At 54.4% G+C, this 11733-nt stretch overlaps 1 protein-coding gene across 1 annotated transcript in view; it reads left to right on the forward strand.

The window, feature by feature from the left end:
* Positions 1-11150, forward strand: part of PBXIP1 (PBX homeobox interacting protein 1) — a gene marked incomplete at both ends in the record, with an annotated part of 14519 nt that extends 3369 nt beyond the window's left edge. The window contains 9 exon segments of the mRNA XM_080691582.1: positions 1990-2159; positions 2323-2393; positions 2464-2626; positions 5208-5448; positions 6729-6740; positions 6742-6835; positions 6931-7062; positions 9506-10650; positions 11045-11150. Coding sequence (XP_080547708.1) covers positions 1990-2159; positions 2323-2393; positions 2464-2626; positions 5208-5448; positions 6729-6740; positions 6742-6835; positions 6931-7062; positions 9506-10650; positions 11045-11150 — 2134 coding nt within the window.
* Between the last annotated feature and the right edge of the window lie 583 nt (positions 11151-11733).

Genomic DNA, 11733 nt, shown 5'->3' on the forward strand with positions numbered 1-11733 from the left:
TTCTCTCCTTCTCCTTCTCCTTCTTCTTCTTCTTCTTCTTCTTCTTCTTCTTCTTCTGTACAGGGGATAGAACCCAGGGGTATTCTACCTCCGAGTTACACCCCAAGTTCTACTTTTTATTCTATTTATTTATTTATTTATTTACTTTTGGTGGTACTGGGGTTCCTGGAAGCCCTTCTGCCTCCGAGCTACACTCTCAGACCTATTTTATACTTTTATTAAATTTGGAAACAGGGTCTCTTAAGCCAGCGCTGGTGGCTTCAAACCTGCATGATCCTCCTGTCTCCGCCTCCCAAGCGCGGGGATTACAAGTGTGCGCCACCAAGCCCGGCTCAGGCTTCAAAATTTAAAGTAAAATAGAATAGGGCTGGTGGTGTAGCTTGGAGGTAGAATGTCCCTCGTTTCAATCTCCAACACTTAAAAAAAATAAAAATAAATTAAATTATGAATTCTTGAAGAGCTGGGCGTGGTGACACACACACTTGTAATCCCAGTACTTGGGATGCTGAGACAGGAGGATGGTGGGTTTGGGGACAGCCTCAGCAAGTTGGGAGACTCATCAATATAAAGAAACTTAGTGAGACTCTGTTTCAAAATAAAAACAAAGGCCAAGCGTGGTGGCAGACACTTGTAATCCCAATACTTGGGAGACTGAGACAGGAGGATCACTGGTTCATGGCCAACCTCAGTTACATAGTGAGGCCCTCTGCAATTTAATGAGACCCTGTTTCAAAATAAAGAATAAAAAATAGGGCTGGGAAGCCGGGCATGGTGGTGCACGCTTGTAATCCCAGTACTTGGGAGGCTGAGACAGGAGGATCACAGTTCTAGGTCAGCCTCAGCTACTTAGTGAGGCCCTCTGCAACTCAGTGAGACCCAGTTTCAAAATAAAGAATAAAAATGGGGCTGGCGGTGTTGCTCTGAGAATGTCCCTGGGTTCCATCCCTAGTTAAAAAAAAAAAAAAAATAGGGCTGGGTTTATAGCTTGGAGGTAGAATGCTCCTGGGTTCTATCCCTGGTACTGAAACAAATCAACCAACCAACCCAAAGAAACAACAACAAGGATTTCTGGGGGAGTAGCTCCAAGGTAGAATGCCTGGGCTCCATCTCCAGTCCCACACACAGACACACAGAGTCACTGTAGGAGCCGTGGAGGGAGTGGATGGGTGGAGTCTGCCGAGGAGCAGTAGGCAAAGAGAGGCCAGACACAGGCCCTTTGGCCAGGGCAGGTGGCTGGCTGCGAGCGGAGCACAAGGCCACAGTCAGTGCTCTGCGGCTGCGGACGTTTGGGCCTCTGCCAGCAGCTGCTGGGAGATGGATGTGTGTCTGAGCGCTGGGCTAATGGAAAAGGCCAGAGAAGCTGGGTGTGGTGGTGCACACTTGTAATCCCAGCATCTAGGAGGCTGAGGCAGGAGGATCACCAGCCAGCCTCAGCTACTTAGTGAGGCCCTTTGCAACTCAGTGAGACCCTGTTTCAAAATAAAGAATAAAAAATAAGGCTGGGGGTGGAGCTCGGAGGTAGAATGCCCCTGGGCTCCACCCCCATATCACGAAAGAAAGAAAGAAAGAAAGAAAGAAAGAAAGAAAGAAAGAAAGAAAGAAAGAAAAGGCCAGAGAAGCTGGGAGACAGTACTACAGTACTGTCACCCTGGGGACTGTGGCTCCTGGGCATCCCTGGGACTTGTCATCATCGTCCTGTGGTACCGCCCCCCTCCAACCAGCAGCTGGTTGAGTGGTTCACTTGTGAGGAGGTGGTCCTGGTGAGCTTAGGGGATGGGAGGGAGCCCCAGGTGGACGCTGGTCCAGCAGTACTTCCTGCCCCCTTAGGTGCTTCGTAGCCAGGAAGCGCAGAGGATGCCTGCGCAGGGACCCCGCTGAGTGGCACGTTTTTGGGGGATGTGGGTTGGGGTCCCTGAGTGCACAGCTGGCCTGGGGACCCCAGCAGAGCCCCCGCCTTGGTCCCGTCTTGCCCCCCTGGCTCTGGAGCAGCCCTGTGCCCTCCTGCATCCCTCAGAACCTGCCGGTGGAGACCCTGGGCCCTGAATCCAGGACGGACCCAGAGTCCGAGAAAGCCGCCCAAGCCCCTGGCAGCCCCTCGAAGGCAGATGGTGAAGAATTAGCAGAGACCAAGGATGGAGAAGGTAACAGCCCCCCAGAGGGTAACGCCCCATAGTGCAGCCATTATTTCCCCCGGACCTTTAGCCTCAGTTTACCCGCTTCTTGCCTCATTCCACCCTGGATTTTCCTGCCCCTTGCACCATGGCAGCTGAGTGAGTTCGGGAGGGGGCGGAGGTTTTTCCTGGGCCTTTTCTTCTACCACAGAGATCGGCTTCCAGACTGAAAGCCCCCAGGCTGGTCCTGTCCTTCCAAAGGAGGCAGAGGCAGAGGCAGAGGTGAGGCCCCTCGCTGGGCGGGGCGCAGTAGGCGGGGCAGGCCCTGCTCACACCTGTGTCGTCTGCTCAGGCTGCTTTGGGAGGTGACCCCACTACTGAGACCCCAGCCCCAGGGGACACAGCAGCGCAGGAAGACTTGCAGGACATTCCCGTGACAGTGAGCCTGGGTCCTGATGCTGGGGACCTGGAGAACCAGAGCCGTCCACATAGCCGGCCCTCCACCCCCAAAGCAGGTGAGAGCCCCTCTCCTTCTCCCATTCCTTTCTCTTCATTCTTCCTTCCTTCCTTCCTTCCTTCCTCCTCCTCCTCCTCTTCTTCTTCCTCCTCCTCCTCCTCCTCTTCCTCCTCTTCCTCCTCCTCCTCCTCCTCCTTCTCCTCCTCCTCCCGTACTGGAGATGGAACCTAGGGGCATTCTACCTCCAAGCTACCCCACCGGCCCTATTTTTTATTCTTTATTTTGAAACAGGGTCTCACTGAGTTGCAAAGGGCCTCACTAAGTAGCTGAGGCTGTCCTCGAACCGTGATCCTCCTGTCTCAGCCTCCTGAATACTGAGATTACATGCATGTGTCACCATGCCTGCCTACTTTATTTTATTTTATTTTTTCTTGTACTAGGGATTGGACCTTGAGGCATTCTACCTCCAAGCTACAACTCCAGACCTATTTATTTATTTATTTATTTATTTATTTATTTATTTATTTAATTTGTGGTGCTGTGGCTGGAACCCCAGGACATTCTACCTCCAAACTATACCCCCAGCCCTTTTTTTTTTTTTTTTTTTTTTTTTTTTTTTGCTATACTGGGGATTGAACCCAGGATTATTCTACCTCTGAACTACCCCACCAGCCATATTTTTTATTCTTTATTTTGAAACAGTGTCTCACTGAGTTGCAAAAGGCCTCACTAAGTAGTAGCTGAGGCTGTCGGGAACCAAGATCCTCCTTTCTCAGCCTCCCACATACTGGAATTACAAGCGTGGGCCACCACTTGGCCCGTTTTATTTTTTATTTGGAAGCAGGGTCTCACTAAGTAGCAGAGGGCCTCACTAAGTTGTTGGGGCTGGCAGTAAACCTGCAATCCTCCTGTCTCCACCTCCCAAAAATTTCAGTCTTCTCTGAGAAGGTGTGGGGAGGGAGCAGCCATTGCCTCTGAGCATATGCTCAGGTCTGAGCCCTGGGACCAAGCAGCTCTCTGTCCCCCTCACCAACACCCTGAGCATCCAGGGCCCAGAGGTTGCAGGGCCCAGAGGTGGGGCCACGCTTCAGGGCCCGCGTCTGATTGGCTCTCTCTCCTCTGCCGTGGGACCACCTCTCTTCTTGCTTCCAAACTCAACTCTCGCTTTCAGAGTCCCTTCCTTGTGCTGGCTCTGAGCCCAGGAGGAGGGAGGTGGGTGGTCCATGGGGTGCAAAGAAGAAGTCTAGTTAAGGGGCTCTCCTGGGAGGGGGATGATTCAGTCAGGGACAGGTTGAGGGCAAGGGGAAGCAGGGTGGCTGGAGGTGCCACTGGGGCTGAGGCCAAGCCTGCAGTGTCCACAGATGATGGGGCCCTGTCCCTGTCCCATGCTGATGGGTGATAGAAGAGGGAGAGGCTGGGGCCTGGCTACATCTAGGGGTGACTTAGGAGGTCAGAGATGATGCAGGGACCCAAGACAGGTACCGTGAGGCCCATGAAGAGGATGGACTATTGAACCACTGGGTATGAGGGGGGAGGGCGGCTCAGAGGGCAGCAGGGGTGCCGCTCCTTGACTTGGGGGGACTCCAGAAAGAGCCTGTATGAAGGGCAGCATGTTGAATATTTAAAGGTCCCCGAGGGCCTGGCGTGGTGGCGCACGCTTGTCATCCCAGCATTTGGGAGGCTGAGATGGGAGGAGAGCAGTTTGTGGACAACTTTAGCTACTTAGTGAGGCCCTTTGTAACTCAGAATTTGTTTTCAAATAAGGAACAAAAAAATGGTATGGGGGTGTAGCTAGGCGGTAGAGCGCCCCAGGGTTCCATCCCCAATACCACACACACACACAAAAAAAAAAAAGAAAAAAATTAGGGCTGGGGTGCCAGGTGTGGTGGCTCACGCTTGTAAGAGACAGGAGGATTGCGCAGGTTTGAAGCCAGCTGTGCTGGCTTAAGAGACCCTGTTTCTAAATAAAAAGTATAAAATAGGTCTGGGAGTGTAGCCCAGAGGTAGAAGGGCTTCCAGGAACCCCAGTACCACACACAAAAAAATAGGTCTGGGGGTTTTGCTTGGAAGTAGAATGCCCCGAGTTCTATCCCTAGTACTTAAAAAAAACCAAAACAAACAAACAAACAAACAAACAAACAAAAAAACAATAAAAGTCCCTGAGGGGAGTGGCTGTAGGCTCTCAGACATACAGGCCTGGCCCTCCTGGGAGCCCTGGAAGGGGTATAGGTTTGGGACCATCTGCTCTGGGGGGAGTCAGTGGGTGGGGGAGAGAGTTGTGGCCACTTGGCTAGTGAGGAAGCAGAGAACCAGGACAGGTGCCCAGGTTTAAGACAGGGAAGAGCCAGGCACAGACCAAGGAGTGGCCAGGGAGCTCCAAGGGGCCCAGGGGTGTCGACCCCTGCAGCAGCTTAGTGACGGAGGAAGGGTGGGGGACGCTTTTAGGATGCAGTGGCCCTCATCCTTTGTGGAGTGATAGGACAGGTGGGGTTGGGACGTCCCCTACGGCCAGGTGGGAACAGGCAGGGCCTCTGTGTCCCGGCTCTGTGCCAGGGCTGGGGGCCTCCCGGGGCTGTCCCCCACTGCTCCTCTCCAGCCCGTGTCTCGTGTCTCACTGTCCTGTCCCGTCCTTCCTCCAGCCTGGATCAGGGAAGAGGTCCTCGGCTCCAGCACCGAGGACGACACTGACCTGGACGTGGAGGGTCTGCGGAGACGCCGGGGCCGGGAGCCCAGCCTGCCCCAGCGCCCCCTGGCACCCGTGGATGTGGAGGAGAAGGCCCGGGGCGAGGGCACGGGTGGGGAGCTGGGCATCTCCCTCAACATGTGCCTCCTCGGGGCCCTGGTGCTGCTGGGCCTGGGGATCCTGCTCTTCTCGGGTGAGTGCGCTGCCTGCCCTCCCTGCCTCCCTCCCGCCTTCCCCACCCCGTCCAGTCCCCTCACCAGACTCCTCTCCATCATCAGGGGGCCTCTGGGAGCTGGAGACGGGTAAGTGCAGGACTGGGAGCCCTGCCTCTGCTTGTCTCTGTGCATGTGTGCATGCGTGCCTGTGTGTCCACAGGCGTGTGTAGTGTGCACACGTGTGTGTGTTCTCTGGATTGGGAGTCAGAGTTTTAGGGATTGCACCTTATTTCTCAGGTTTTTTTTTTTTTTTTTTTTTTGGTGGTACTGGAGATGGAACCCAGCAGCATTGTACCTCTGAGCTACACACCAGCCCTATTTTTTAGTCTTTTTATTTTATTATTATTATTATTATTATTATTATTATTATTATTATTATTATTTTGCGGTATTGGAGATGGAACCCAGGGGCATTCTATCTCTGAGCTATACCCCCCAGCCCTATTTTTTATTCTTTATTTGGAAACAGGGTCTCACTGAGTTGCAAAGGGCCTCACTAAGCAATAGGTAAGGCTGTCCGCAAACCACAATCCTCCTCTCTCAGCCTCCCAAATGCTGGGATTACAAGTGTGCACTACCACACTCGGCTAGTCTTTTTATTTTTGAATCAGGGTCTCCCTGAGTTGCAAAGGGCCTCGCTAAGTGGCTGAGGCTGTCCATGAACCACGATCCTCCAATCCTCCGGTCTCCACCTCCCAAATGCTGGGATTACAAGTGTTTGGCACTATGCCCGGCTTTATTTTTTATTTTAAAACAGGATCTCACTGAATTGCAGAGGGCCTCACTAAGCAGCTGAGGCTGTCCATATACTGTGGTCTTGTCCCAGCCTCCCAAATTCTGGGATTACAAACCTACACTACTGCCCCCAGCTTTATATTTTATTTTATTTTATTTTATTTTATTGCGTTACTGGGATGGAACCCAGGAACATTCTACTTACAAGCTCCACCCCCAGCCTTGTTTTTTATTCTTTATTTTGAAACAGGGTCTCATCAAGTTGCAAAGGGTCTCACTAAGTAGTAGCTGAGGCTGTCAGTGAACCACAATCCTCCTGTCTCAGCCTCCAGAATGTTGGGATTACAAGCATGTGCCACCACGCCTGGCTTATTTCTGTTATTGACCTTGTTATCTGTTCAGATGATCCCCTCCCTTCACCTCCCAGGATCTCTCAGTTGTAGGGTGTGTTGAGGACCAGAGGGGTGACCGAGTGGGTGTGTGGGGCCGGAGGCATGGGGGCTCTGTGTGCCTTGGGGCAGGCTCAGGACCTTGCTTTCCCGCAGGACCCATGGAGGAAACAGAGCTGCAGGTCTTCCCAGATACTGGCTCAGAGGCAGAGTCGGCGGCAGCTACCGCAGGGGACGACGGGCAGGTAAGTGTGGCCAGCTCCTGGGTGTGTGGGGCCTGGTGGGAGGAACCAGGGCTGCCTGAGACGCAGCACCTGGTGACTGGCTCTTCTGCACTCAGGATGGGTCCAGGGAACAGCTGCAGGCGTCCATGTTCCCTGACAGTGTCCCCAGCCTGCAGAGCATGGGCCTCCTGCTGGACAAGCTGGCCAAGGAGAACCAGGACATTCGGCTGCTCCAAGCCCAGCTGCAGGTGGGCACGGTGGGCAGGATGGCCCCTGTATGGGCTCCACCAGCCCACCACAGCCAGGTGTCTGCCCTGAGACTTCCCCAGAGGCTTACATCTCCAGCCCTCCCTCGCCCACCTCCCTGCTTCACATGGAGGCCCCTGCCATCCTTTACATGCACCACATTTCTGTTGAATTGGTACGGTTTTCCTGGAACAGTGGAAGATGTTCTTTCTTTCTTTCTTCCTTCCTTCCTTCCTTCCTTCCTTTCTTTCTTTCTTTCTTTCTTTCTTTCTTTCTTTCTTTCTTTCTTTCTTTCTTTTTTGTGGTACTAGACATGGAACCCAGGGGCATTCTACCTCTGAGCTCAGCTGATTAGTGTGTGTGTGTGTGTGTGTGTGTGTGTGTGTGTGTGTGTGTGAGTGAGTGTGGGCATGGAATCCAGGGACATTCGACCTCTGAACTACACCCCCTACCCTATTTTTTTTTATTCTTTTTTTTTTTTTTTTTTGTGGTACTGGGGGTGGAACCCAAGGGCTCTTCTACCTCTGGACTATACTCCCAGACCTATTTTATGCTTTATTTGGAAACAGGGTCTCGCTAAGTTGCTGAGAGCCTCACTAAGTAGCTGAGGCTGGCTTTAAACCTGTGTGATCCTCCTGTCTCAGCCTCCCAAGCGCGGGGATTACAAGCATGCGCCACCAGGCCTGGCTTTTATTCTTTATTTTGAAACAGGGTCTCACTAAGTTGCAGAGAGCCTCACTAAGTAGCTGAGGCTGGCTGCAAACTGTGATCCTCCAGTCTCAGCCTCCTAAATGCTGGGATTATAAGTGTGCACCACCATGCCTGGCTCGATTTTTTTTTATTATTCTTTATTTTTGAAACAGGGTCTCACTAAGTTGTGGAGGGCCTCAATAAGTATCTGGGACTGGTCGCAAACTGATTCTCCTGTCTCAACCTCCCAAATGCTGGGGTTACAAATGTGTACCATCACACAGGGCCTATGAAAGAGGAATTTTTTTTTTTTTTTGGGTGGTACTGGGGGTGGAACCCAGGGCCTTTTCTACCTCCGGGCTATACTCCCAGACCTATTTTCTATTTTATTTTGAAACAGGGTCTCACTGAGTTGCAAAGGGCCTCACTAAGTAGCTGAGACTGACTGTGAACTGTGATCCTCCAGTCTCGGCCTCCCAAATGGTAGGATTACAAGTGTGAACCACCACGCCCGTCCTGTGGAAGAGGGTTTAAAGAATATGCAGGGCTAGCACCAAGTGCTGCACTCGATGAATAATGTCTGTTCTGGGTACTGGAGGTGGACACAGGGCCACAGCAGACATGTTATTGGCTAGCTTTAGGGGACTCCAAGAAGCATGTGCTGAGCTGAGTGTAATGAGCTGAGTGCCCTTACTTGGGAGGCTGAGGCAGGAGGATGGCAGGTTCAAGGACAGCCTCTGCAATTTATTTATTTATTTGTTTGTTTGTTTATTTATTTATTTATTTATTTTGGTGGTGCTGGGAAGCCTCTGTAATTTAGTGAGGCCCTTAGCAACTTAGTGAGACCTTGTTTCAAAAAAAAAGAGGAAGCCGTGCATGGTGGCACATGCTTGTAATCCCAGCATTTGGTAAACTGAGACAGGAGGATCACGGTTTGCTGACAGCCTCGGCTACTTAGTGAGGCCCTCTGCAACTCAGTGACACCCTGTTTCAAAATAAAAGAATAGCTGAGCGTGGTGGTACACGCTTGTAATCCCTGCGCTTGGGAGGTGGAGACAGGAGGATCGCGCAGGTTCGAAGCCCCTTGCTGGCTTAAGAGACTCTGTTTCCAAATAAAATATAAAACAGGTCTGGGAGTGTAGCCCGGATGTAGAAAGGTTCCACCCCCAGTAACACCAAAAAAATAAAAAATTAAAAATTAAAAATAGGGCTGCAGCTGGGTGTGGGCTTGTAATCCCAGCTTTCAGGAGGCTGAGACCTGAGGATCATGGTTCATGGCCAGCCTCAGCTACTTAGTGAGGCCCTTTGCAACTCAGTGAGACCCTGTTTCCAAATAAAGAATAAAAAATAGGGCAGGGGGTGTATCTCGGAGGTAGAATGCCCCTGGATTCCATCCCCAGTACCGCAAAAAAAAAAAAAAAAAAAAAAAAGAATTAGGGCTGGAGGGGTAGCTTGGAGATAGAATGTCCCTGAGTTTCATCCCCAGTACTGCAAAGAAAGAGAAAGAAAGAAAAAAGAAAAAAGAAGGAAAGATGCATATGCTTATAGAAGCTGAGGCCAAGGATGGAATTTGAGGACCCCACGGTGTGGCCCAGCATGGGGGAGGGGGCTGAGAACCAAGTCATCTCAGTGTCTCAGGCTGCCAAATGGGGCTTGGGCCGTCCACTCTAATGGCTTTGGAACGGGAACACTTAGGTTTGGGCCCCACCCTGACAAGGACTCCCCGTGGTTTCTTCCATCCCTACCACATTCCAGGCCCAGAAAGAGGAGCTTCAGAGCCTGATGCACCAGCCCAAAGGGCTGCAGGAGGAGAACGCGCGGCTTCGGGGTGCCCTGCAGCAGGGCGAGGCCTCCCAGCGCGCCCTGGAGTCGGAGCTGCGGCAGCTGAGGGCCCGGCTGCAGGGGCTGGAGGCCGGCTGCGTGCGCGGCGCAGATGGGGTGTGCCTCAGCTGGGGCAGAGGCCCGCAGGGTGACCAGGCCGCCAAGGAGCCAGACCCCAGCTTCCTGGAGCAGAAGGAGCAGCTGGAGGCCGAGGCCCAGGCGCTGAGGCAGCAGCTGCAGCAGCAGCGGAGGCTGCTGGGCTCCGTGCAGCAGGATCTGCAGAAGGGCCTCCGGGAGGCCGGCCGCGGCGCGCCTGCCCATGCCGGCCTGGCCGAGCTGGGCCACAGGCTGGTCCAGACGCTGCAAGGGCTGGGGAACCGGGGCCAGGACTCGGGGGTCCCCACCAATGCCTCAGAGCCCTGGCGTCAGAAGCCCCGCTTCCAGAGTCCCAGGGAAGCTGGTGGGAAGGAGAGGTGGCGTGATGGGCAGAAGGACCAGAAGGCCGAGCACTGGAAGCAAAGGAAACCGGAGTCTGGCTGGGAAAGGAAGACGAGCTGGGGGGGTGAGGAGGACAGGGACCTGGCAGGGGGCAGGAAGGAGGGCAAGCGACAAGACCACAAGGAGCCCCCAAGGAAAAGCGGGGGCCCTCACGCCGAAGGGAAGCACAAGCATCCTCGCTGGGGGGAAGGGGCCAAAGACAGCCGCGGACCCCCGCACCCCTGGGAAGAACTGGCCAGGCACAAGCTCCGCGCGCCCCAGGGCTGCTCGGGGGTGGCCGAGTGTGCCCGGCAGGAGGGCCTGGCGCCCGTGGGGCGGCAGGAGCTGGCCTCTCTGCTGAGGACCTACCTGGCGCGGCTGCCCTGGGCCGGGCCGCTGACCCAGGAGCTCCCCTTGTCGCCCACCTACTTTGGGGAGGACGGCGTCTTCCGGCATGACCGCCTCCGCTTCCGGGATTTTGTGGATGCCTTGGAGGACAGCCTGGAGGAGGTGGCCGTGCGTCACACGGGGGACGATGACGAGGTGGACGACTTCGAGGACTTCATCTTCAGCCACTTTGGAGACGAAGCCCTGAAAAAGAAGTGGGTGGCTCTGGGGGGCTGGGACCTGCTAGGAGGGACGCGGGGAGCAGGACGGGGAGGATAGCTTTAGTTGGAGGAGTTCTCTTCACTTTGGGGTCCCAGCGGCATCTCCTGGGGAAGGCACCGCCACATTGCTGTGCTCCCTAGAGACACCACAGTGATGGGTCCCCTTTGGCTCAGGGTGTTGGGGAGATTGTGCCTTCCTGCCTCCCCAGAGCCTGGAACCTTGATCCTGGGAGGCCAGGTCACCCCCTGACACCCCCACCCCCACCCCCAGTGTATAGCCATGATCGGCAGAGTTGGCTTCAGTAAGAACAGAGATGGGTCCCCTCTTTTGGGGGACCCCTCCAGCTCTCCCTAAAGGCCTCTCCCTGCCCTCCGTGTCTCTCCACAGGTCAGGGAAGAAGGACAAGCACTCGAGGAACCCCAGAGATGTGGGGCCCAGGGAGGAGCACGGCCACCGCCCCCACTATCCCCACCACCACCACCCCCGCGGCTGAGCCCTGCCCTGCCCTGGGCCCAGCCAAGATGCCGGGTGTTATCTGACCCCTGGAGGCCGGGATCCCACCAGCCACCTGGCACCTCCGGATGGGTGATGGGACATCCTTCAAAGAGGAGCCTGCCAGCACCCAGCCCTGCACAGTCACTTTGCCTTTACCCTAGAAAAAAGGCCTTAGCTGGACCACGCTTTGGTGTGTATGCAAATATATGCAAATGAGCTGCGTAGGCCACACCCCTGTGATGGAGGCAGGGTCAAGGTCAGGGGGAGAAGAACCCTGTGTGGAGCCAGGAGGGGATGCGGATTCTGAAGCCAACATGCTGTGATGCACGTAGCCACCAACCCCGTGCCCCTGGGGCCTGGGTGCCAGCTGGAGGCCCAGCAGGACTTGCCCTGGGATCTCCTTGGACTTGGCATCAGCTGTCCCTAGGAGGTGAAGTCCCTTTTTATTTACCCCTGCTTCTCTGCCTGCCTGACCTTGCCTCCTTGAACTCTCTGCGTGGGGCTCTGTCACCAGGGGTGTTTGCTGAGCACAGGGAACACCTCGAAGCTGCCACCTGCAGCTCCACCCCTCTGCCAAGCCC

This window comes from Muscardinus avellanarius (assembly GCF_963383645.1).
Source record: "Muscardinus avellanarius genome assembly, chromosome: 3".
In the NCBI taxonomy this organism is placed as follows: domain Eukaryota; kingdom Metazoa; phylum Chordata; class Mammalia; order Rodentia; family Gliridae; genus Muscardinus; species Muscardinus avellanarius.